Below are 27,275 nucleotides of genomic sequence, written 5' to 3'. Positions count from 1 at the left end.
TTTCTCTGCTCTTCTTCCTCTTCACACTTCCTGCAGGTGAAGAGACCAGTGGCTCAGGAAGTGGGAGCGGTTGCACTGATGACATTTGCCCAACTGAATTTGAATTTGTCACCACAGAAGCCCCCCTCGTCGACTCAGACCGAAGGGAAGTGGACTCTTCAGCAAGCCATCCTAGCCAATCAGGGCTCACATGGCTTCTCGTCTGCCTGGTCCTCCTGTTGCAAAGACAGTGCAGATAATCCTGGTTCTGACTAGTGGTGACTGTCTTTTAGCTATTGAGGAAGAAATAGAACAACACAGCCAACTTTCTCCTTTTCTTACGCTCTTGGACCATGGACCGTGCCACAAAGACATACTGTTTTCTACCAGAAGAGAGCAGCCTGCTCCCCCTTTGTGCTTTCCCAAAGAGTACCAGGTGTCAGAGTGGACTGTTTTCCCTCCTTTTTTTCAGATAGCTGTGAAGACAATGTCCATGCCTCAGAGATCTCTTTCTCACAATTTTTATTACAGGAGAAATTTTTGAAGCTTAATTTGCTTTTATGCTGCAGGAAGAGGGGGGGGGGAGTTGTTATTTAGTGTACAAGGAGTGGTTTTCCATGACAGAAAAAGAGAAGAGAAACAAAGGTGTGTTATTCAAAATCAAGCAAAGCCCAAGGCCCAACAAATAACATACAAAACCCAAGGAAGAGGTGAAGCTTCTTTTCCAGGATGCTTCCATATTGCATGTCAGGTCACCACAATGCTGTTGAGCACTGAGGGAATATCTTTGAGTTTTGTCTTCTGTTTTGTAACACAGAAACCAGTCAAAGACTGGCCCTGCCATTATATAGAATAAGACCATTGCCTCTAGCCACTGATACGGGGTGCAGCATGGGGCAGACACAAGTCCATTCTTCCTGAGCCTCCCAGACATTCCCCACAGTTGGAGGACAGAAATGGCTGCACCTCACTGCCTGGCCAGCACCCCCTACATTCATCAGCAGTCCTTGGGTATAATGGAAGACTCTGTCCCATCATCAGTGCCGTAATAAAAACCAACTGCCAGCCCAGCTGCTTCTGTACATAGAATAAAAGAGGGAGGCACTATCTTGCTTTTGCCTCATGCAGCAAAACATCTTGAGCCAGCCATAAACAAATGTATGCTTTGGGCTCTGTTGGCCATAAACAGAATCTTTGCCCTTAGGTTTGAAACAAAATAGGAAAACTATTAGTAACAGTATAACATAATTCCTCAGAAACCTCATTTAGCCCATGTCTCCTTTGAATTCTAACAATGCCTCCTAATTGCTTTACTTTTTATCCATGGTATGTGATTGACACAGGAGTCCACCAGGTTGTCCAGCATCATCTGTTCGTGGTGAAGTCTTAACAATTCTTTAAACTTTTTAAATTCAGGTCTTTATGACAGTGGGACAAAGGTCTTTTTTTTCCTTTAGCTGCTTGTTTGGCAGCAATTGTGTTCATTACCAAGCCAAAATTGTTTTCAAAGGAAATGATAACGGTAACTGGATTCCTATGTTAGTTTTTGCACAGAAATGGCATCCTTTATATCAGTTTCTGTATCAGAAGGGAACTCTGTTGCTAAAGTGTTGACACAACTTATATATATATATATTATCAACATGCAAAATTTCTTTCACTTTTTTAGTCTTAGTATGACCATCTATTTTTATATATATATATATATATATACAGTATATCACAGATTTTAACTTCTTAATTACAAGCTCAGGGTTGACACATATTTGTAGGGGGGAAATGTTTTGTCAACCAGCTTTTATCTTTTTTGTGCTGCTTAGGAGAAGGTGTCCTTTCATGATTGGCAGATGGAAGGATCAAAGAAGATAATTTATTGTGCTTTCAGATGTCCATTTCTTTATGGAAATTCAAAATGGGAGAGGGATGTTAGCCCTCCTTCATGTCTGTGCATTTGTTCATGCATAAACAATTCAGACATGAAAAAACATGGAATGATGTGACTTCATAAGAGGAAAAATGTACTTTTAGGTGCTTTCATCAAACGTCTGTCTAACTGCCTCTATGGTTATGGGATGTGAAAGAATGTACATAAGCCCAGGGTTGTGATCTGGTCTCATAGGATATTAGTGTAAACTTCTCTCTCCCTTGTTATGCTGCTTGTGACCCTCCTGCATGCTACTGCCAACTATCCAGTAGCTGATGTTCAGTAGCCTCAGTATGTGGTATCAAAACTTCTCCTGCTATGAATAGCTTGGGTACCAGGAATAGAGAGAGCTCTAAGACACTTCTGCTTGATGCAAGGTGAGGTACTGAAGGACATCCCAGTGCATGGCACGAACTTTGTGCCTAGCTGCTAAGCCTTAACATGAGGAATGTCTAACTGAGGGAAAAGGGATTTCTGTCTGAATCCCTCTACACCCAAGTGTAGAGAGGCAGGTGGGTTCCCACCCAGGGGATCTCTATCCATGAGCACCCAGGCATAAGCGAGGTCCCTACTACCTAAACCAGCCTAGTCAAAAAAGGAGTGGTTCAGATGAGACAGCCTTGTTTTGATGACCCTTCTAGTGTTCATAAAAGAAGCAGTTAGTTAAACATTTTCAAGGAAGCCACTCCTGTTGCCTTGAAGGCAATGACCATGTAAACTGTACACATTTCAAAATAATGGCTTTTGTCATCTAATTATAATTAGCTGTCAATTTAGTAATGAAAGTAGTAAGCTCACAGCACAAATGTATAAATATACTTATGCACTTTTACACCTCCTTCCCCTAACATGAATCATACATACTGCTAATGATTATATACTGTGTCAAACAGGAAAAGAAAAATCCAAAATGTTAATTCTCAAAGGCAGAGGGATTCCTCTTTTTCATGATTTAACATGTTCTAAAATCCAAATGTGTCAGTTCGATCCAGAGTTAGATACAATTTTTCTTCTTGATGATGATGATGATGATTTAAAATCACATGTTTACAGGCACATTTTTGACTGAACATCACCCCATTGCACAAAGTCATCTTTTGATACAATTCAGTCCAATTTCTGGGAAAGTGGCTGCTGGTGGTGTGTAGCCTGTGTAAGAGAGTCCCATTCTTTTCAAGAGGACTTGAGCACGGCTGACTTTCTCCAGATGGGCGGTTTTATACCCTTGCCCCACTTACTCAGCCTCTCTGACTGAGACTGTGGCTGTAACGGACTGTGCTGAATCGAATCAGACTGAGAGGCCAGTTTCTGCACACTGCCTGACTGGCAGCAACTCCCCAAGATCTCATTCAGAAGCTATTTCTGGACCTGAAGATATCAGGGATTAAGCCTGGGTTCTTGTCTGTGCATACACTGGTCTACTGAGCTGTAATCTCTTCACCTGGCAAAAGTGCTAAGGCAAAGGATATAGCTGACACTATAACATGTTTTCCACCAAGTTATCTTCCCTCGGTTATTAAAACTAAACCATATTCATTATTTGTGCTCATTTGACTGATACCCACCCGCCCAAGACATGTGTATACAATACATTTTTAGAGAGAAATGCTACCAAGAGCATATATTTCAGAACAATGGTTTCGTAGTTTTGAGTTTCCTCCATGATCAAATTGAGATATGACCACATTTGTATTCAGTGCTTCAAACACCACATGATTCGACTCCCACCACTTGGCAGCAGAGCATCAGAAAAATGTGAGACATAGGGATGTAACAAAGCAGCATTCCTATGGCAAACTCTCCACACAGCCATAGCTGTAAATAATGAAAACTGTTGTCATGCAGCTGTCTGCCCATTCCATGGAAAGCCATGTACACACATCTGTATTCCCTTGGCAGCTACAAATGGAGCCATGGATGCTCTCTACACTGAGAATAGGAAAGCTTTGGTCTTCCAGATGTTTCTAACATCATTTCCCAGATGCCTCAGCCATGATTGTTATGGTAAGGGATTACAGTTGTTGTCCCACACATCTAGCATGACAACAGCTCTTCCACATTGTTCAACATAGAAATGGTTCCCACAGACCAGGATGGAGATCCTGGAACGTCTGCAGTGAAGGGGTCCTAAGAGCTCAAGGATATTGTGTTGATTTGAGAACTCTCTCCTACATAAATGTCTACATGACAGGAGAGCAGCCCCTGTTTCTTTCAACAGCACACACCTTCCTGCTCCAGAATGTCAACATATTCAAATAGTGGCTCCTTTCCCAGAAATGCATTCAGCTCCAAGGATCTCATCTTCGCCCAGCCACAAAGGTAGCAAGACATCTATCATGAGATGTGCTTGCATTGCCAAAGCATACCTCTGAGAATGCTACCCCTTCAACACAAAGGCTGAAACAACATACACCTGTGAATCCACATGCTTCCTTTAATACACTCTTGGCCAATAGAGCAATTGGTCAGATTAGCTGCTCACTGCTCTTATGCTTCCCTGCTGCTTCACTGTCCTTATTCCAGGACCCAGATACCTTAGTAACCATCATAGTTTGCACCATGCTGCTGCCGCCTACCTGTTAGTCTCTATCCTTATTCACTGCAAGGATTTGAAAGTCCTCTCCTCACATCCATCATGACTGAGTTATGATGACTCCTTTAATAGACCCAGGCCATGGCCAGAAAAGAAGCCATCAATGCAATCAGTAGGGCCTTTATGTACTACAGCTAGTGGCTGAGACTTGCCTCAGAATGTGTCGTTTTCTGTGTCAGTAGTTACATACACCTTAGCCTATAGCAGTGATGGCGGACCTATGGCACGCGTGCCACAGTTGGCATGCGGAGCCCTTTCTGCTGGGACACGAGCCATGGGTCGCCAGATCACTACTCCCCCCTGCTCCCCCACACAGCCAAACCTCAGGAGGTTTGGCACTTCAGCAGGTGGATCCGGAGCAACTGGTGTTGGCAGCGGAGGGGTCTTGAGACACCTCCATGCTGGGGTTCCCCCTTCCACTGCCACTTCTGGTTCCGGGTCTACCAGGTCTGCCGCTGCCACTGTTTTTTGTTTTTATTTCCCAGTTTGGGCACGCAAGCCTAAAAAGGTTCGCCACCACTGACCTATAGGTTCATGTCATCTTCAACTCATTCTACAACATACATCAGCAGTCACCAATTTCATCTGGAACTTGTATCTTCATTTACACAGACAAATTTCTCTAGAGACACATTCTTATTGTCATTTAGGCCAGTGCTTCCCAACCTTGTGTCCCCAGGTTCTTAGACGAAGGCTCCCAGAAATTCTGGCCAGTGCAACTGGTGGTGAAGGCTTCTGGGAGTTTTAGTCCAAGAATACCTGATTATTCAAGTTTGGAAACCACGGCCTTAGACCACAGGTGGACAAACTGTAGCCAGCAGGTTGTTGCTAATGTAGAGAGATATTCTTAAGACAGAAATGCATTTCACTGTCACCAAATTATATTGTACTATAAGCATAAAATATTACCCTGTATGTCCTTGTTCAGACCCTATCTAGTGGTCAGCGGATTTAGGGCTCATCTAGATGGAACATTTGATCCTAAATGTGTACCTGGTTGTGCACTGATGATATACAGTACTTTTCTTGCAATCCTGCTTATGCAAATGTTATGTCACTATCCACAGCGACAAAGAGAGACAAAACTCTGGCTTTCTATGTTTTTCACAGAACCTCCTGTAGATGACTGGTTGGTTAATCATTTGTTTGTTTGTTTCACTTCATACTGAGGCACAGTGCAGGTGGTAAGAAAGGACTCCTCAGCTTCGTGTATATCTAAAAAGGCTCTAACATGAAGGTTAGAATGAAAATTCATACAAAGATGTAAAACAACAGCTCAGTAGCCCCAGAGATAACGCTGGAAAGAAAACAAAGCAGAATTGACAGACTCCTGTTAGGTAAACAAAAACACTTTGGTGCTCGGAGGGTCCATGCTGCTTAAGTCAAAAGGGTATTCCCCAAGAAGTGTCTCTTAGCAGACTGGCTGGCTCAGACTGCCAAACTTCATGGGCTTCCCTTCCTCCCCAAACCAAGTCACTCCATGAGCAAAGAAAGCCATGTGCTTAGAAGCAAGGCTTATCCCTCTCTCAAAACTGCAAAGGGAAAGGTTTTCAATTTAAACACTGAACGACTATAGAAAACAAACAAAACCCAGAAAAGAATATCGTCTTAGAAACGTTTCTTCAAGCATTTTGAAATGTCCTAGAAACAATTCTAGAAGAGCTGGATTTCTTAAATGAGAAGTGGGGTTTTAACAAATTAAGTGTGGACAGAAATCCCAATAAGATCTGCACTGGAGATGGGCACAAACCACTGAACTGCTGGATTATGCTAGTTCGTTTCTCAGCTGAACAGGTGTTTGGGGGGTTCCCAGCCCCGCCTTCTCTGGTGGGCACCTACTCGGGGGCAGTGTCCAGAGGAAACGAGACAGGAAAGCCAAGGAGCTGCCTCTGAGTGGGTGCCTACTGGAGGAAGCAGGGCTGAGAACTGCCAGACACCTGTTCAGTCAAGAAACAAACTGGCAGTTTATGCCCGTCTCCAATCTGTGCCCTTTCAGCTCCAAGTGGATGGAGGGGGAGAAATTGGGCCATCTAGATGAACCTAAAGACACAAGCCTTGGGCATATGAACTGCCTACATCTAAAATATCTGTTAGTCCTACTGATACATGTAGGAAGGGCTTGTGGAATTGTTCTCCAGTAGTTTTCCATTTATATCAGACTTTATCCACATTTGGACAATCAGGATATTTACTTTATAGTGCCAGTACCAGATAGGTGTTTTCCCTGCTTAACTAACCTCAGATGCACATCTTAGTTGGGAGGGGGCTGGGGGCTAGAGTACATCCACCATCCACCATCCAGGAGTTCTGACAGAAAACTTTTTTAGGGCTGTTATTTTTACAGCCTACTTTACAGCAAAATGCTTATTTACTAGATTTACATGAGAAGTGCTTCCCTGTGGATCAGTCTCATTCCAGCTGGAAGTGGGTGATTTGTGCGGTTGCTTTCTCTGCTATCATGATCAGGCCCTAAAAGGTGGTAAGGCTGATGCAGAAAGACACCACTTCATCTGATTTCCATGGAAGGTTTCTTTCCACAGACATCAGTACAGATATATGGCATCCAACTATATTGAAATAGCTCTCATACTGTTACATTAATTTATTGTTTCAATTCTACTATTAATAAGGAAAGACAGTAGTGTAGTTGTATGTTAAGGGTTAAACTAGATGATGCAGCTAGCACATCATTAGAAGCTGAAAGTGTTTTGGTGATCTAGCAGCATTAACTCCCTCCAAGCTTTATGCCTGAATATCACTTGCAAACAAAGCCCTCATTCACCTCCCAATGACCTATCACTAAATAGAGCAAGCTAATTGGACAGCTATGGGAGAGGAGAAAAGTTTCCGCTATGACAATCAGTCATCTTTGAGCACGTAAGGAATTCCCTGTTTTAATAATGGGCTACTGTACCATCTGGTTTGAACCATGGAGCCTGAAGAGAATACATGTTGATTAACTGAGGAATGCATCACTGTACTAATTTTTTTCCAGAGAGGCTTGTTGTTGTTTTTAACTGATTCAGGATGGCACTCACTCATGACAGCTTTGATGGAGATGCCAGATACTGCACAATAGTCATGGTTCCACCTCGCCATCCTGAAACTGATGTATCCAAAGTGTGCTAAGTAAAATGAAAGTTAACATGCCTCCATTTCTTATGTTTTGGTCATAGTTTGCATATTAGTGTGTGATTTAAATCAGGGATGAATTTGTCCAATCATACTTCTCCGTTTATTTCTGCACAGTAGGCGTGGTGATCGTCACCTTGTCCAAGATGTACACAAAGCTCTCAAATATTCCCTAAAGCTTGAATTGTCTCTTTTTCATGCCTCACGTTGTCTTGGAATGTGAAGGAGTTATTAAATCTACAGAGCGTGTTGAATTTTGGAGTGAGGAAATAAAAATTTTAAAACCTGGTGCTTCTAAAGACAAGTTTCTATATCATTTGAAGTGCCTTGCTTTACAGTTTCTCTGCTTATAATAACTGTTTATCTAACTGGAAATACTGAGTTATTTCTGTACCGTAATGCAGAACTTCTCATCTTTATGATGACTTATAGCAAACAAAATCTGTGTTAGTGTTGTGGTAAGGTTGTTCTAGCAAGCGTGCAATGACGGGGGCAGCACATTGGAAATCCGAGGGAATACCACATGAGTTATGTTACTGTAGAATCTTACTGAATGAAGGTGAGGAGATGTGACCTTATCAATATATTTGTGAGACACCACTGAAAACCCATTAAAGTTGCTCTTGTTTTTCTAGAGAAAGAGCAGGTTATAATGATGGTCATCTTAAATTACTAATCATATGTTGTGATGCTTTTAAGAGTGAAGTGTCCACACTGTGAAAGTATATGGTGATTCTACCATTATTTAATTGGAGAATCAGCCCCTGAGACAACATACTGTGGGGCACTTCCAAATGAAACTTCATTAGGTGATGGTGGGCTTATTAGGAAAACTATGGGGGCCAGGCTAAGCCACTGTGCTCAGAATATCTCTTTTAGCCAAAATCAAAGGACTCTTAATTTGGGGAGGGGGGTGCAGCTACCTCTCGGCTGACCTTCTCTGGGTTCCACCAACTAGCTCCATTGCCAGGCTGATCTCTCTGGGAACTTTCTTCAGAATTTCGGCACTATGCTAGCAGAGATTCCAGCATCAGTAACTACCATCAACCACTTTCTAGAAATGGTGCTAGAAATAATAGCACCCTGTCTTGAAAGTGCTATTGTGGAATGATCATTGCCTCAGCTTTACATCTTTGTTTTTTGTGCGCCACTATGATTTCTGGCCAATCAGATTTTTGTAGCACATCAAAACTGTCTGAAACCAGTCCTCAAAAACATGGATAGCACAGGCTTCAGTGAACATGGATTCGTTACAAGGTGACTCCTGTTGTGCCTCATTGTGAAAAGTTACACTATCCTTACCATTACACCTGCCTATTTTTTTAAAAAAAAGAAATGCTAGACAAAAAAAAAAGAAGAAAAGAAGGAAGGAGGATAGGGTGCATTTTCTCAGATGCTCTCATGTGCAGTTATCCGCTGTTTCTTAAAAGTGAGTTTCCTTTGAGATTAGACCAAAAACTGCATGTAAGTGGTCCATCTATGTCAGCATTCTGTTTGCTTGTATGGGTTTGGGGGGAAACAGTTATAGTTAGGAACAGAGAGTAAGCAATGAGCAGTGACTCTTCATCTATTGTTCGAATTGTTACCCAGTAATCAAGGGGAAATCAAGGGTAAGAGTACAGTGCCCCAGTTAGCAGCAGAGGAGAAGCTATTTCTGTTCCATCACAGAAACAATAATCCGTACAACAACTTACAATCTGTCTAGAGGCTTCCTGCATTGGTAATGGAACAAATAGCAGTTGATGATGAAATTCCACACAATTTGTGTGGGTAGCAGAAACATGTATTTTTACTAATGCTGTTGCATTGCATACTGTGTTTTCCTTATGCACATTGGAAAAAATAAAACCTGAACAGCTTTCTACTTTAAAAAAAGAGAAAAGACATTTTCTCAGTGCATATGGAAAGAAACAAAAAGATACCTTCAATGAATGTCCTATATCCTTTTGAAAATAAATCCATACAAATGACATTTACAGATACACAATCCTTTTGGCTGATGGTACAAATATATAGATTTGATCAGAACCTGATGTTTTCTAAACCCGGAAAATCTGTTAAATGTACCCTTTCAGAAACAAAGATGAGATATATCTGGCCCATACGGTAGGCAATCAAGTGCACACACCGAGATGAAAAATAAACATCAGCCAACAAACTGTAAGGCGAACAGCTTTTCCATTCTACTTAGACATGCTTGCTTGCTATGTTGATCTCATTAATATTTGTGATTATGCTTTTTTCTTTAGATGATGAAGAGCACAAACAACTAGAATAACTTTGGTGATGACTTGTATTGCTAGAGAAAAGCTGAAAGTCATGAGTCAGTTTGATATATATTTGATAGCCCAGTGGGAGATCTGAGAAGGAAGTCTAACAGAAGGTCCTGGAATAGCATGGGATTTTCACATCTTACAAAATTTATTGTGGTCACTTCTGAAAGGAGTTGAAGGAGTTTGACCACGGACATGACCTCCTGACTCTTCTCCTCAATGTGTTTGTTTGTTTGTTTGTTTGTTTTTGTTTGTTTGTTGGATGGATGGATGGATGGATGGATGGATGGATGGATGGATGGATGGATGGATGGATGGATGGATGGATGGATGGATTAACTGGCCATCTCACAATCATCACCTCAATATCCTGGGTGGTATACAGCAACATATATAAAGAAACATAAAATAAAATTACTACAAGATAATAAACTACCACAAACAAGACTAGACAGGTGGCTAGCATCAGTTTTGGGACATCCAATAAATAAAGCATTTCACTCCTCCTTCCTCCAAAAGCCTCTCTAAACAGCTCTGTTTTAAATAGCTTTTTGAGGACATGAAAGGGAGGCACCTGACGTAGCTCCTACAGTAGGCATCCTATGAGGAAGGAAGGCATCATTGCACCGGAAGTCCAGTTTCTGATTAAAGTTTTCTTGTTGATTGTGGCAAGTAAGAATGCCCTCCTAGGCACCAGAAAAGAGTTGACCTTGATAGTCACTCTTCAAGATCATCATGATGTTTACCTAACTCAGAGACATATTGGCAGGCTAGTTATTGTAGACTTACCTTATCTGCCATGCTGTCGTAGGTTCTGTCACATCTCACAGTCTTTTATAAAATGTATGGTGGGAAATTGAAGTAGCCCAGGAAGATCAGCTTGATTTTGTTAAAGGTCTGTCTAACAAGCATGAGACCTTAAACCTTACAATGTCATCTGGGCATCATTTGGCTGAGTTGTATATCACTGCTTTGATCCTTGACTGCAAACGACATTGCCAAGAGTGAACTATCATATCTGCAGCTAAAAGAGATTCTTAGTATACATTTTATTTCACAAGTCACACTGCTGTAAGATGAGGGAGATCAAAAGAAGTCACCTTGCCTGCTGTGATCTCTCTTTGCCCAGAGAACCCCTTGTGTAAAAGCCAAGCCGCTTTAGTCCCAATGGGGACTAAAGCAAAATCAGACTGATAGTCCAATTACCACACTAACATTTCTTTCCTAGCTTGACTGAGAGGTTAAGCCTCTTGGCCAGGATGGTAATTTTGCTCTGATTTCCCAAAGGGTTGAGAAATGGTGTTGTGCAGGGGTGGAATGTATAGCCATGGTCACAGGTTAAAATCAGCCACATTGAGTACAATGGGACTTCCATCTGGGTTGATTGGATATGTTGAGTCAATTGCATAGAGCAGGGGTCTCCAAGCTGCGACCCATGGACCACATCCAGCCTGTGGGCCACATCCAGCTCACCTTGCCTTTTTATTTGGCCCAGCAAGCATTGCAGGCTCAGACAAGCTCAGGTCCATTCCCTTCAGCCTGCGCGTGTGCCTCTGCGTGCGGGTGGGCAGGAATGCGGGCAGGCAGATGGACAGGCGGAAGAGCAGGTGGGCATGTGGGCATACCTGCTCTTCCGCCTGTCCATCTGCCTGCATTTTTTAGGTTCCTTCGGCCCTCAAAAATGTGGAACATATATGATGTGGCCAAATCCAGTGGGTACAGCTATTTCCAGCATGGAGGGAGACACATCATATCATACAGATGACAAAGATGAAGAGCCACTTATGAAAAATGAGATGGCTGGTGTAAGTTAACACTAACCTGGTTCAACACAGAAATATTCAGACATGGCCTTTTAAGAGTCAGGCTCTGTCCATACTGAGCCTAGATGTAGGAAGCTGCCAGTAGGTATCTCCCACATCCACACTTTTTAACTCTCAAGTTCTTTTTATCTTGGGTGTGATATTAACAGTGAATTGTGGTAAATTTTCATTATTTTTGGAATGAAATTCTCACCTAGCAATTTTCTCCATATCATCAGTGTGATGATGATAATTACTGACAACTGACTTTCCACACACATTAAGCCCCCAGAGTGGTGTCAAAAAGAGGGGAGGGAAAATGTCTTCCTTAAATGATTCTTATTGGCATCCTGCATTCCTCCACATGCTAGCATAAGAGAAGCTAGAATCTAAGATGGAGGCAACTGCCATTGAAATGAATGGGGTTTACTTTCAAGCACGTTGTTTTGAGAGCTGCACAGTACCTCAGATAACCCTAAGTGGTGAGAGAGAAACTGAAAGATGCTAATTAAGTCACTATAGGTTTCAATTAAATTAACAATAAACTCTCTTGGAATTCATAATCTAATTTGTTAATCAGCCTGCAGCACAATCTCTTGGTGGGGAGTACAAGGCGGTTAAACCAAGCATTTCAAATCATTGAATATATTAAATTAAAACAGAACAAAACAAGGATACAGAGTAGGTCACCACATCTGCACGCACAGGACTTGTTTTGAAGGCCAAACACCACATGCAGAACGTCCCCTACCAAGAGCTTACAATTCAACATCCTGACAATGATGCTGCTCCTTTTACTTGAGGGGGGCTGTTTCGTGGTAGTTACCAGAGTATGACATACTGTATTTGGTTCCTGTATGTTTGAATGGGCAAGGCATATAGGCACAGAAAATCACTGCACAAAGCTGAGACTGAGACTTCTGTTCAGCAAAAATACCAGTGCAACAAACAAATAGCAGCCGTGTGCAATCCAGCCAACTGGGGGCTCCATAAGGAGTGGGAATTATTGGTTCCGATACTACATCTTTAACTATTTCCAACACCAGTAGTCGTCATCAGATATTTTTAGACTACATGTCCCAGAACTCCCCACTGGCTGTATTTGCTGAGATAACTCTGGAAGTTGTAGACTGAAGAAAGTGACTTTTCTAAGCTCTGCCTCTAATCGAGACAGGATTGGCATAGTAGGTAGGCCATGTTTTCTGTCACTGTTTCCTCACAATGGCACTTGCACTTTATTGCTAGAATCACCAGAGAAAGCCACTTTTCAGACCTAAGCTTAGAAAGAAGAAATCCATGCATTTCATAGGTGACATCCACTGTAACAAAAAGTTCTGTCACTTTAATTGTGCAAGCCAAAACATTGGCCTCAATTCTGGGGTCATGCTTGACCCCAGAGCTGTAAACTGCTCATCTTGGCACCTAGGATGGACAACAGTGTCTCCTACCCACTCTGTCTGTTAGGAACGGGTTTGAGCCCCTCGTGAAAAAGGAGGAGGAGAATGTGGTGCTCCCCAAGCAGAAAATGTATGTTTTCAAAAAGAAGGGAAATGAATACGGTGGGAGGTGTTGCCATTTATTTTCCTAATGCTCGCCATCAGATGCACCTCTAGATTTTAATGTCTAAATTCTGGTGCTCTGGGGTCAAATTGTAGCTTTTCTACCCTCATTGCAGCCCTGCTTAACCTTTCTAGGAATGTTGTTTTATTTGCAAGGCATTATTCCACAATCCAATAGTTAGCTATTTGAATACCAGCTGATATGCTCATTTCTAAAAAGTGGCTGCTCACACTCAGCCAGCCAGAGATATTTGGCTCTGGCTGCTGGACAGATCAATGGCTGTGCAAAAAGGGAGCAAAAGGATTCATGACCTGACACTCAAAAGCCAAGAGAGGCAGCGGGTGGATGTGTCTTACCACTGTACAGTACTAAGAAAAGCTCTTTGTGGGAATGACCCGCAGGGTGGTGTGGCATTCTTCCCTCCTGCAGGCTGTCTTAAGGGATGTCCCACAGCTTCGTAGCACAGCACACACTTTGCACTTTGTTGTAGAAGGTCCCAGGTTCAGTCCCCCAAATCAGTGGTTCTTAACCTTTGTTACTCGGATGTTTTTGAACTGCATCTCCCAGAAACCCCAGCCAGCACAGTTGGTGGTGAAGGCTTCTGGGAGTTGCAGTCCAAAACTCCTGAGTAACCAGTGCCCCAAATCACCAAAGACTCATTGCTGCCAGTCAGTGCAAGCAATATGGGGCTAGCCAGGACCACTGGCTTGATTCTGTGCTGGGTAAGTTCTTCCGCTCCAGGGGCTGGAACAATTTTGTCGCCAGCGCATGAGTCCAAAGTGTGCCACTGCAAGAGAGTGCTGTGTCTTCATTTTTTTTCCACTTCTTTTTCATTTATTTTATTTCATAGCTCTGGCAACACCTTGATTGGCACCCTTACTTGGAAGGAAGTATTTTTAATTCAGCTTTTTTTAAAAATGCACTTAGGGTGGCCATTTTTATTCCTCAGGAAAAACAGTTCTATAGCTCTCTGATCTAGAATGTGCTCCTGCTCCAGATGGAATCTGCATTTTGATTTGCACCTGAAAATTCTCAGCCTAAAAATGGGGCAAGAAAACCTCAGGGAGAGAGCAATTTTTGGCAAGAAACCATCACAGGGTCCCATTCCAGACTGAAGGGTATCACATTTTCTTGAAAGGAGAGGAATGTGGAAAAGCATGTATTTTTTAAAAGTGTAACATGCCACTTGGCTCTCAGTTTTGACTGCAGGTAAATAGATAAACAAATAGATATATAGAAACCAGAGGAAGGCTTCCCTAGTATAACTCCATGTTGTTTTCAAGCAAGCCACCGGAGGGCATCCCCTGCTTTCCTAAAGCAATTCCCTTCTTGTTAAAAGTGAAGTTTCCCTCCCCATCTGTGCTTCCTTTGGGATGATCAACTTTATTACAGGAGAGGACGAAACAGAGCCTGCAAAGGTTTTTCATTAAAGTTCCTAATTCCTGTTACTTGCAATTGTGTTTTAAAAGTCATTATTCTTAAGGTGTTAACACGTTTTTAAAGATTTGTTGCTTATTATGTTTGTTTTTTTTACCTTTTCATTACTTCAGAGCAGCTCCAAAAATGTTAGAATTGATAGGATAATGGTGTAAAACTTGAAATGGCTGCCAAAATGCCTGATAAAATACCTAACATGGCCCTTTAAAAGTAACATTGAAAAATAACTAGAAAACATTACCCATTAAGCCAAAGATAACATCATTTCCCTTGTTACATTACTTTTGAAATGTAACATTATTACAAGTTACTATGTTGCTTGCAACCCAATGCATCGGAATTATGTGAAGAAAGGTGCTGGGAGACATACTGTAGATTAATCATCATTTACATTCACATTATCAAGGTAACATATTCACCTTTTAGAGCTTTAACTAGAAGCAGAAGTATTTTTTAAATGACATAACCACATTTCAGTGGTGAAGCAGACTGGTGAGATTCTTGAGCTGGGAAACAATGTCCCATAATGGATAGCTGCTCAATGTGTGTTAGTTAAAGATTTAATCCAGTAATTGCATTAGACTTTAAAATACGTACTGTAAATGAAATTATGCAGTCAATTAGTTTTGGATAAGAAACATAATATCTAGTAATCAATAGCTGTATATGGAAAGAGACATGCAGAAATATAATGAACTCTGAAACTGAGTCTCATATAACCAAAAACTGTTGGAATTATTTTCAGCCTCATATTTTGCCCTTAAGAGGTTTGTCTGGGAAGGATTTTTCTGGATTGGGGTGACTGTCAGTCAAGCCAGCAGTAACCATTTGCTCCCTTTCTGCCTCTGATTTTGAAGAGAGTCATGCCTCTCTACTTAAAAGTATTTTGCCTCCTTTTTTCAATCAGTCTTCAATTATAGTTATGTTTTTTTGTCTAGGGTAATATTGTTAGTTATGTTGACTATGCAGTCATATAGCTAGTTAAGGTCTGTTCCTGTAACCAGTCATTTTTCTACAATATGCTATTTTTATTTGTTCAGAACTGTGAGTAAATGGAACATTTTATTCTTTCTCTTACCAAATGTCCCAGAGTGAGCTATGAGACTTTAAGGAGCAATTTATGAGCCAATACGAAATAATGAACTCTGAAACTGAGTCTCACTTAACCAAAAACAAAAATGACTGAACAATATAAAATCTAGCACCTGAAGCTGTGTCCATGCTGAATAAGACCATGTATCTCCAGAACACAAGTTGGGAGTGTTAGCTTTGACAGACAGTGTGATTAGAATGCAGAGCAGACCCAGAGAAGCTCACTCAGTGACTCTGAGCTATTCAATGGCTGAAATCTTGTTGGGTAGTTGTGCAAACTGTGTAAATTTTGGAAGCAAATTGTGACAAGATAGAATGTTTTTTCCATAGATATTATCTATTGTACACAGAATTGCAAGACTTATCATTAATTGGCTGCCAATAGGGATTTATTAACTTATAGCAATTTTCTCTAAAAGTTACCCCACTTGTGTAACTGATAACCAGATTTCAGCCAATATCTCACAGCCAAATCTATTTGCACAGAGCTGCTACGAGGACAAAATGGATGGAGAATGTTGGGATACAAATGTAATGAAAGATAAAAGATTATCTCTTTTGTAGAGGAATGGAACTGGACAAACCCACTGAATCTAACATCTCCTCTGGTAACTGATGTTGTCAAAGATAACAGGAGTAACAACCTGTTTGGTGAATGTGTGCAGTCACACATAAAAATCCACAATTGCGCATAAGGATTTGTGGATCCGTATCCATGTAATCAGAATGCAGCACAAAATGCAGCTTGTGAAATGCAACATGATCAACAATCAGCCTTGGCTAAATATGTAGAAAATGAACAGTACTGATCACAGTTTTACTCAGGAAAGTGTTTTGTAAACATTGTGGGCATGTTCTATACGACAATTAGCACACGATGCTAAATAAATGTTGAAAGACCTGGAGAAGTAAACAGGCATCCAGATATTTTTTTCTCTCTCTTTCTGATTTTCAAATCGAGATTATGTGGGTCTTAAAGCAGGGATAGAAAAAAGGAAGGGTAAATCACTTCTGTCTCTTATCTACCTAGAAAACTCTGGAAAGGGTCTCCACAAGTCAGAATTGATTTGATAGAGTTATTACAGTTATTAATTACAACAGGGGTAGGAAACATCCAGGCAGTAGGCCATGTGCAGCATCTACCTGTCAGCCATTTTGTTGTTGTTCAGGATGAGTGAGCCTTCTGGAGCTCCTCCTTAAAAAATGTGGGGGGGGGGATATAATTTAAACCAAAGCTTGATTTTGAAAAGCAAAAAAAATATGGAGGGTTTTGAGTCTGGACAGAAGCTTCTAGCTACTTCCACTTTCAGCAGGGCAGGGCAGCCCATAGTGGGTGGCCTACATGGTGGACCAGGAATGTGTGGGAAACCTGCTCCCAGGCCCTCCCAACTTGCCTGCCACTAATCTAAAGCATTAAGTGCATTTATGACAAGGCACATTCTGAAAACATATATCAGAGCTCACAGTGTATTTATGCATTTATAGTAACCCTCTTGGTTTCCACCTGTGATATCTGAGAGAACCTGTGCAAAGCTAATCTTTTAAGGCAACCCTAGTGAAAGAGTGGGCAGCTAAGTCTCACAAAGATTCAGAAATGTCTGCCAAACAGAGGATTACTCTCTTCCACTTAGGAGCACACCATTTTACACTGGGAGAGAATCAATCAGCCATTCAGAAACTGGAAGTTCAGGTCTGCCCTTAGGATCGCCAGTTATCCTTCTCAAGGGTGAAGATGTATATCATGGCTCCAAATCTAAAAGATATGGATACTTATTTCAGATAGTTATATAAATTTAAGCTGCCCAGATATTGCTTTCTATAGTATTGCTAACTCAACCAAATGATAAATGCAGACCAATTGACTACTCCGGATATGCTCCTGGATATAGTCATTTCAGAACTCAGCCACCTTTTTTAGGGGTCTTCAGTGTATTTCTTGACACTGAACCTTGCGTTCATGAGAGGTTCGAATCCCTTCCTGTGCCTCCTATGCTGGAAAAGAAGGAGCAGAAGGACCAGCACAACTAAAGCTATCAGAGCACCTCCGATGGTGGATCCAACCATAAGTGCCCAAGCACGAGCCTCCTCAGAGGATTCTGAAATGGCAGAAAAACAAAGTCAGTCACACCAGTGTGAACTACCAGATTGCAGCCAGATGAAAAACAGCATGAAGGATGAAAGAGCTAAAGCCCCCCAATGTGGATCAAGTCCCCTGTGCTTGAGTGAAAATTGAAGAAAATACATTGCTGATAACTTTGCCTCCTAACTTCCTTGCTTGTAAAAGGTTGTCAGTGCCATAAGAAAATCTTTGCCAACCTGCGGCTCTCCCAGTGTGGTGGGGCTATAATTCTTATCTCCCCAAAATAGCTTGCTAGATCAGTGGTTCCCAGCCTGTGCTGTGCTGGCCAGGGTTTCTTGGAACTGCAGTCCAAGAACATCTGGGTTAGCCAAGGTTGGGAACCACTGTGCTAGATGGAGGTGATATCATTCATGGTTTTTTTCTATCTGGAAGAAGCTGTCATAGCATCACAGCAACAATTGGTGCCACCTCTGTTTCATTCAGGCTGGTGGCCAGGGGAATCCTTAGGAAGGGGCTGTGCTTGAAAAATTTTACTTCAAAGAGAGAGCAAGTTGGAGAGGGAAGGAGCTTTTACAGTGGACCCTCTACTTACGGAATTAATCCGTGTTGGAATGGTGGCTGCAGGTCGAAAAATCTGTAGGTCGAGTCTCCATTGACCTATAATGCTTTGAAAACTGATTAATCCCGTAACCGGCTGTTTTTGTTCCATTTTTATTCCATTTTGGTTTCTTTTCTGGTCTTTAGGTTGATTCTCCAGCTGCAAGTTGCACCTAAATTTTGCGGCCAGAGAAGTCTGTAACTCGAAAAGTCTGTAAGTCAAGCCATCTGTAAGTCGAGGGTCCACTGTATTTCTCGCTGAGTGCAAGAATTAGGCCATTACCACTGTGATTTTTGTTACACTACTTCAATGCATGTACCGTATGTAGGTGTGACAGCAGGAAGGCAAATGCTTTTTGGGATGGTCTGTATTTGTACCTGTCCTCGAATTTTCTTTTGGGGCCTTGAAGATTTTTGTTCCAGGAACTACTTTCTTCAATACTTGGGCAAGTCTTGGAAAGACGGAGTCTTCTCGAGATATGTTTTCCCTGACACATTTGAATCAGAGAGACTTCTTGGGACTTTGTTCTCTGCAGAGACTCCTGCTCTTGTCACATATGGAACCCATGGGCATATAGGGTTGGTTGGTTGGTTTGGGGAACAACCAATTTTGGGCTGTGTTGCTGTAGTTGTTCCATTTAAAGCTTCAAATGTCTGCAGTGCTTGTTTAGAAAACAGACCAACCAAACAACAAGAACAACATCCTGGCATATGGGGTGACAGTGTATTGTTGTTGTAAACTCTGCACTGCAATTCAGAAAAACTGTGCTACCTGGCAGGTCAATGGCATAGCTGTAACCAAGTTGTTCTGCAGTTAAAAACAGTTCCTCATTGGTGATGGGAGGGAAGAAAGGCACCATGTTGAACAGCCGATTATGACCAATGGGTGCTAGCTCCTGAGGCCATGCACTGTCAGATGGGCGAAATCGTTTCATCCACTCATCAAAAATAGCATCAGTAAAGGAATGGAGAACCTGGAATTGCAATGCAGAGGATAGGTGAGGTGGATGACAGGACACAGCATAAACATTTGGTACTAGCTATACCACGCTGCAAAGGTTTTGCCTGTCAGGAGTTGTCAGTGTACTATTTGGTTGGGGGTTATATTTGCATACAGTGTCCTGTTGTTTCTGGCTGGTTGTTGTCACGTCAAGCTCTGTCACAGTGTCTATCATGTGAGTTCTTTTCATTTCTGCAAAAGTCGAGATCAAATTTCTTTCAGCTTTTATCATATGTTTGTTAAAAGGATTTTCTTCCAAGTGTGAAATCTAATTTAAGTATTGGGTATGTGTTTCTTTTTCTTTCTTTCTTTTTTATCATTTTTATTTAATTTTAACATATCTATTAGCTATAAACAAATGTGCAATATAAGATAAAATAGAAAAAAGAGAAAGAAATGAGAGAAAAAAAGAAAAAATCAGTATTGGGTATGTGTTTCCATGGTGTGAAGGTAACAATGTTCCATGTCTAATCACACTGACCACATGATCATGGAAACTATCTATAGACAAACGCTGGCTCTATGGCTTGGAAATGGGGATGATGAGCACCGTCCCCTAGAGTTGGACACAACTGGACTAAATGTTAAGGGGAACCTTTACCTTTACCTATATGTTTCCAGAATGAGTTGGTCAGGCACCATCTTGGAATATTTATCTTTCTCCTGCAGAATGGTATAGATTGTAGTGAGATGGCTAAGTAGATCTGACATAGAATGTGTCTGTGCTGAGTGTTTGAGATTGGATCGCCTTAATGCACTGTTGAGCTATAGGCTCACTAAAAAAAAATAGATCTGAATTACAGCCTCTCTGATGCTTGCCACTGTTGAATGAATTGGATAGTTCAGGATGACATATATGGCACATCTGCTTTAGCATCCAATTCCCCAGGTTTCTAGATATGTGATAGCTATAACTCTGATCCTAAATCAGTACGGGGTTTTTGGTCATTGAATCTACAGTTGCAATTATGCCAAGTGTCTTCAGAAGCTAATTCTGTGTCGCACATTGAATATTTCTTTCCATTTTAAATTAGTATAATTTCATACATCTGGCCCCCATAGCATGAGGGTTTTCTTTTTTCTTTGTGTATCAAATAGGCTCTTAGAACCTGCTGTGAAGGAATTAGCCTGCAGCTCCCTTTCCTTAAGCGTGGCTACCAAATTCTACTGTGATAAAAGAGAATTCTACTTTTTTCTGCAAACTGTCCTATTTTCATTATTAATAGCATTATATCTGGAGGGAACAAGCTTTAATTTACCCACCAGAGGGAGCCAACATCATACTCATTTATACCCCCCCAGAGCACTGAGGAAAGATTTTGTGAATAAAATGACAGTGTCCCTCAACAAAGCAGATTTGTAAAATATTATTTCCTTCATGGCTGCTTCTATCTAACCCATGCATGGAAACCATAATGCATAGAACAGATGTGTAAGCATTTTATCACAATAAAAATAATGATGAGCCACAATTTGCTTTCTATTTATAAAATTAAAAACATATTCTTCTCAATTTAAAATTAAAAACATATTCATCTCAATTTAGTACCTAAATAACCTGAGCCAACTTTCCTTTTTATCATAATTCATTTCCTTTTTTTAAAAAAACGGTTTTACAAACACCCCAAATTGCTTTATGACCATTGAATTCTCAGTCTCACTACTCCTGCTCTATAGATGTGCTGAACCTCATCTCCCATCAGTCCCAGCCAGCATAGCCAGCTGTTTTGGACCAACTTCTGGGAGTTGATCCAGAACAGCTGGAAGGCACCAAGTTCCCTACCCCTACAAAATGTGTAACTTTAACTTTTCAGTGACTAAATAACCAGTTGGTATCTTGGGCCCTTTGAAATAAAGGCTGTTGAACACAAAGACAAACCAACTCTCTTGCTTGTCATGGATCTCCAAAACCAGTTTTGAGATACTTATTTAAGCTGGCAGTGCCAGGGTATGTGTCCCACACACACACACACACTACTGCATAACACCTCCTCTCATGCACCTTACCAGAAGTGGGACATAGACCTCCCCCACAGGCATCAATCCATTGGGTCCTAAGCTCAATAACTAACGTCTCAAACTTCTGTATATTCCTAAACACATGTAAGATGGCATACAGCCCTTGAGACACGGTGAAACTGGCTTCTGAGGAGGCAACCATTACTGTGTTGCATGCCATTCTGGGCCCTAAAATAAAAGATGGGGGAGGACATGTCTCCTTGGCAAAGAAAACCATGAGCTACAACGGTTAATTTTATTTTTCCAAATGTGCTCTGCAAAATGAAACCTGTTACTTCCCAAAATTCCCCAGTTTTTTTTCACTCCATCTCACAATGTTACTAGTGTAAAGAGAAACTAACAGGGATTTGGGGGTGATTTTTTCAGACTTGTTTGTCTCTTTCTAACCACTCTTTTTTATTCCCCAGTCTCAAACTTGCTCTTATTTTCCCCTTTTCCTATCAGAAACAACAATACCACTTATATCCTTTACCAGAAGGTGATTAGGAAGGGTGATTTTGATGTTGTGCTGCAGTGATTCCCAATTTTTTTAAAAAATTAGAGAAACCTAGAAAGTGCTGGAAGTGGAGGCAATGGCTCAGTAGAGATGCCAAGTTGGTTGGGAGCTCCACGAGAAAGAAAGCAGAAGGGGTGGCTAGCCGAGAGGTTCCTACATCTTTTACTGCTAGCATGGGCTTCATTCAGAGCATTAAAGTTCTTAGCACCCCAGTTTTTCACTCAATATCTGCTGTTCCAGGGCCAGAGGAGGTCATTCTCCCAAAAAAGCCTCTAACTGGCTCAACCAAATTGAGGAAGGCCAGTTAGTGTAGACAGCACATGACTGGAAAAGGGAGTGCTCCCTCAAAATGTTGGGTTGAGGCTTCCCCTTCTTGCTCCATGAGCCACCCCAGGAGTTGGAATCATGGTTCAGTGTGTGTATGTGTTGCTTTTTAAAGAAAGAATGTTAGTACTGCTCTGTCTGCCCCCCCCCCAAAAAAGAAAGACTCTGCACTCTGCCTCCTCCTTAATTCAATAAAAGGGGGAAACAGATTGGAGAAGAGGTTCAGAAAAGAGCAGATGACTCCCTTCATATCTCAGGACTGGATAGTCAAGTTTCCTACCCTATTTTGCTGAGAGCCCATATTAATGCAAATCCCATAACATACAGGAAAAAAACAGTGCTATTCAGGAACAAAGGGGAACAAATAGGAATAGTAGAAATGCTCCATTGGGAAGAAACTTTGGTTCACACATCTTTCCAATTCTACTGCAGTCTGGAATATGAGCAGGTAAAATGTGTGTAAACCAACTCAGCTGTTTCTCCACTTTTAACCAGTCTTTTCCAAATAATGGGTTCTGGCACTATACAACACACACTCTCTCTCTCTGTATGTGATCTTCTTATTGGCTGAAAAGCATTTATGGAAGAGCACTGAAAAATCCAGAGAAAATATTGTTTCTCACCTCACTAGTAAAACTGGAGCACCAATCCAACTAAGAAAAGGTCCTATACAGGTTCCTATATTTGGTGACAAACTCTTAACTGCAGCCTTTCCTAACCTGCTGTCCTGAATACACTTTAGATTACAACTTTCACAATTATTAGCCAACACAGGTGAAGGGCACCAGGTTGAGAAAAACTGTCCGAGTATCCATAGCATGTTACAGCCAAGAAAACTGTGTTGCTTCATGTATAGTTTAGCACCCATGTATACAGTATTTCTATTTTTGTACATATAGAGTGTTACATACAGCACTGATGTTACCTGTCTGTCATGGGTTTGGAGGGAAAGTTCCATCCTATGGGGAGTGGAAGGCGGGACATCAGGAGGAGGGGCTGTACTGTATAAATGTGTGATGCCTGGGTGGTGAGAGGAACACACTAAAGGAGACACTGAGAGACACTGGGTTGTGACGAAGCAGCAGCTGGGAAGAAGAAGCTGTTGTGGGAGTCTGTGTGTCAGACAGGGTACTACTGTGTGTCAGAGTACCAACCTGATAGGTTCAGGTGTCTGTTGGTTAGCCAGAACTGATAGGTTCAGGGTCTGTGCTTCAAGTTAAGGTTCTGTGTGAACCAAACTGTATGTATGTATGAGTGAAACTAAGCCACGTTACTTTATGTTATTCACCTGATTGTTTTATTTTCCCTGTGTGTATTTAAATAAACCTAATTCTTTTTATTGTTTAAAAATCCATCCCTAGTCTGTGTGACTTCTTACAGGGAATGGTTGGTGGCAGCTTGGTGTAACTGTGTGACATATCCCAGTAGGTCTGGGTTTGTCACATTGATTGGTGTCCAGCGTGTGGGATACGACTGGTCCAGTTGTCCAGCGGTCCAGCAAAGCCTTGGCAAGTGTGCCCAGAGCAAGGGGGGTCTAGTCAGGGACAGTCTGAGACGCGTAGGTAATCTTCTAGGTGTACCTCACGGGGAGGTGCACTAGTAGAAGAACGTGCCAACTGGGGAGACTTAGATTAAGGTGCTCTGAGGCAGCCTAGTTTTGGCGGGAAAAAGCTGAGGCAAAACTGCGTAGTAACAGTGAGCTAGCTTGCCAGCTGAGAGGCCCAGCAGAGGGGGGTAGGCCCTGACTCGATACTGTTGCGAGTGTAGTGCTGAAGAACAGCAGCAATCTCTAGGGAGAACTGGTTCTGAGGCAAAAAGGAAAAAAGTGGTCGTTTTATTTTGAGGCTTGACTTTTAAAGCAGCCTGTTCTGAGGGGGGATTATGCCCTTGACTCGAAGCCAGATGGCAGAAATGAGTGATGTGAAAGACCCCCAGATTGACCAAGGTTCTGAGGATGAATTTGGCTCAGTGCAGGGTGACAGCACAGGAGAGCAGAACCCAGAACTTAGAAAATTGCTCATAGCCCAACAGCATGAACTGAGGATGAGGCAATTGGAAAAAGAAGAAAGATTAGAGAGGGAGAGAATGGAAATGGAGAGGGAATTGCAGAGAGAGAAAATGGCGTTTGAATTAAAAAAACTGGAAATGATGAACCAGAACAATAATAACAATAGGGATTCTGAGGGAGGCCAGTTGTCTAAGGCTGATCTGAAGAAATTCCCTGTGTACCACAAGGGAGATTGTCCTGAGGTGTTCTTTTCCTTAGTGGAAAGAGCGTTTGTGGACTTCTCAGTGAGGGAAACTGAGAAGATGACCATCATGCGGTCTTTAATCAGTGGTAGCCTGGCTGAGGTTTATGCCGAGATGCCTGAGGAACGGATGAAAGATTTCGCAGAGTTTAAAAAACTGGTGTTTGCAAGACATGGGATAAATGCAGAGCAGCTGAGACAAAGGTTCAGGTCCCTCACCAAGAAGCCAGAACAGACTTTTACCCAAGTGGGGGCCCAATTGGTGAGGCTGCTTGAGAAATGGCTGTCGCAGGAGGGAACAGAGACCTATGAACAGCTTAAAGACTTGATAGCCCTGGAACAGTTCTATTCAGTTCTGCATGGGGAATTGAAATTCCAGGTGAGGGAAAGGAAACCAAAATCTGTGGCAGCAGCCGCAGAAATCGCGGATTTTATTTCCCAAATAAGAAAGCCCTTGGGTGAGGGGAAATCTGTAGGTAAACCCAAAGAAGCCTACAGCAAGTACTCTCAGGGACCAGGGAAAAGCCAGCAAGGGGGAGGGGCCCATGGTGAAGGGAAGCCCTCAGACATGAAACTAAGACCTCAGATTTTGGAGGGAAAACCAAAACAAGATGAGAGAGAATCAAAATACACCAGAAAATGCTATTTCTGTCAGGGAAAGGGTCATCTAATCTCAGAGTGTGAGAAATTAAAGCAGCTAAAAGGAATGGTGCCTCAGAATTCTAGTGGGACCAAGCCAAAAGCTGTGTTCTGTGTCCAGAAAGAGCAAGGCTCAGTGTCACAGAGGGAGCCGGTTGCCATGGCTACTCAGTCTGGAACAGCTACCTATGCTGAGCAGGCTGAGGAAAATGGTCCTCTTGTGGAGGTAAAGCGCTGCTTGCTGATAAAAACAGATTCTCAGTTGTTTGAGACAGCCGGGGTGGACGTAGGAATACTTGACCGTCAGTATAGGGGGCTGCGGGACACTTGTTCCCAGGTAACCCTGTGCCATCCCGATATCATTCCCCGGGAGTTTATAATCCCAAGTGAGAGCATAAAGGTAGCAGGTATTGAGGGGCAGGTAATCTCTCTGCCAGTAGCAGAGGTACCTGTCAACTTTCAAGGCTGGAGGGGAGCTTGGCGCCTAGCGATTTCATCGACTCTGCCAGCAGCCGTGCTCGTGGGAAATGACCTGGCTGAACATGTGAAACGGGTGCTAGTGATTACACGCTCACAAGCCACCACGGGGACAGTTCAGGGGGGTAATGATGAGCCAGAGACGGAAGCAGAGGGGAGTTCAGAAGCTGTGGTGGAAACCTTAACCACAGACAGCAGATTTGGACAGGAGCAAAAGGCAGACGCCACTCTCCAAAAGTGTTTTGAACAGGTGACTGACGCTCAGCTAACACCTGAAACCCCAGTGAGATTTCTGGAGAAAAAGGGGATTTTATATAGAGAGACCCTGAGGAATATCTCAAAAGGGGGAGATGGGATCAGAAGTCAGCTGGTGGTACCTGAAAAGTATCGCCCCATGATCTTACAAAGGGGGCACTCTGACATGTTTGCTGCACACTTAGGGGTGAACAAAACACAGCAGAGAATCACACAGAATTTCTACTGGCCTGACATAGGGAAGCAGATCAGGGAGTTCTGTAAACAATGTGATGTGTGTCAAAGGCAGGGGAATAACCGCAACAGGACCAAAGCAAAGTTGTGCCCTTTGCCTGTGATTGACACTCCGTTCAAATGCATAGGGGTGGATATTGTGGGACCTTTGCCCAAGGCCACAAAGAGGGGGAACAGGTTCATTCTAACAATTGTGGACCATGCCACAAGATATCCTGAAGCCATACCCTTGACTAACATCGAAACTAACACAGTGGCCGATGCTTTGGTGGGGTATATGTCCAGGATGGGATTTGCCTCAGAGATAATCACAGATTTGGGCGCATCGTTCACATCAAAGCTCATGAAACGCTTATGGCAAATCTGTGGAATTAAGCACAAGGAAACCACTGCCTATCATCCGGAAAGTAATGGGTTAACTGAGAAGTTCAATGGGACTCTAATGCGCATGATTAGGGCTTACTTGGCAGAGAATCCAAACAATTGGGACCAGAAGCTGCAATCCCTTTTGTTTGCTTATCGATCAGTGCCACAAGCCAGTACCGGGTTCAGTCCATTTGAACTTTTATTTGGGAGGAGGGTGAAAGGGCCCCTTGATTTGATCAAACAAAATTGGGAGCAGATCACCCAGGATGACCCACAAGACGTTGTGTCTTACATAGACACCTTGATGAATGACCTAAGGAGAAATCTAGAGCTGGCAGCAGAAAACCTGCAAGCTCAGAAGGTCAGACAGAAAACATGGTATGACCACAAAGCTAGGGAGAGGCACTTTGACCCAGGGGAGGAAGTGCTTTGGCTTAGGCCCTGCAGAGAGAATAAACTGCAGCTCAAATGGGCAGGACCCTATAGGGTCATTTCCAAGATGTCAGACCTGAACTACCTAATAGAGCAGGAGGAGAACCAGGCAAGGAGGGTGGTTCACGTGAATGCCTTAAAACCCTACTACAGAGGGGAACAGAGGGTTTTATTCGCGATAAAAGCAGCTGAGAGTGAGGAAGCGGAATTACCCTTCTGGGAGGGTAGAGGGGAAGTAAAATACAACCCAGAGGAGGTAAAGATCAGTCCTGCACTCACCCAAGACCAGCAGCAAGAACTAAAAATGCTGCTTAG

General features: G+C 42.3%; 2 protein-coding genes across 3 annotated transcripts in view; one reads left to right on the top strand and one right to left on the bottom strand.

Moving 5' to 3' along the window:
- The window catches only part of GPC6 (glypican 6), a 999,214-nt gene extending 991,295 nt beyond the window's left edge, over positions 1-7,919 (top strand). For both annotated transcript variants that reach the window (XM_072994687.2, XM_072994686.2), the window contains one exon: positions 37-7,919. In XM_072994687.2, the coding sequence (XP_072850788.2) occupies positions 37-239 (203 nt within the window). In that variant the 3' untranslated portion in view covers positions 240-7,919. The remainder of the gene's footprint in view (positions 1-36) is intronic.
- Positions 5,076-27,275, bottom strand: part of DCT (dopachrome tautomerase) — a 61,798-nt gene continuing 39,598 nt past the window's right edge. Inside the window, exons 7-8 of the mRNA XM_020783559.3 lie at positions 19,242-19,443; positions 5,076-17,888 (exon numbers count right to left, since the gene is read on the bottom strand). Of these exons, the coding sequence (XP_020639218.3) occupies positions 17,707-17,888; positions 19,242-19,443 (384 nt within the window). The 3' untranslated portion in view covers positions 5,076-17,706. The remainder of the gene's footprint in view (positions 17,889-19,241; positions 19,444-27,275) is intronic.

This window comes from Pogona vitticeps, chromosome 3 (genome assembly GCF_051106095.1).
Source record: "Pogona vitticeps strain Pit_001003342236 chromosome 3, PviZW2.1, whole genome shotgun sequence".
NCBI lineage: Eukaryota > Metazoa > Chordata > Lepidosauria > Squamata > Agamidae > Pogona > Pogona vitticeps.
Note: the sequence above shows the minus strand (reverse complement) of the source record. Positions and strands in the feature narration are given on the sequence as shown.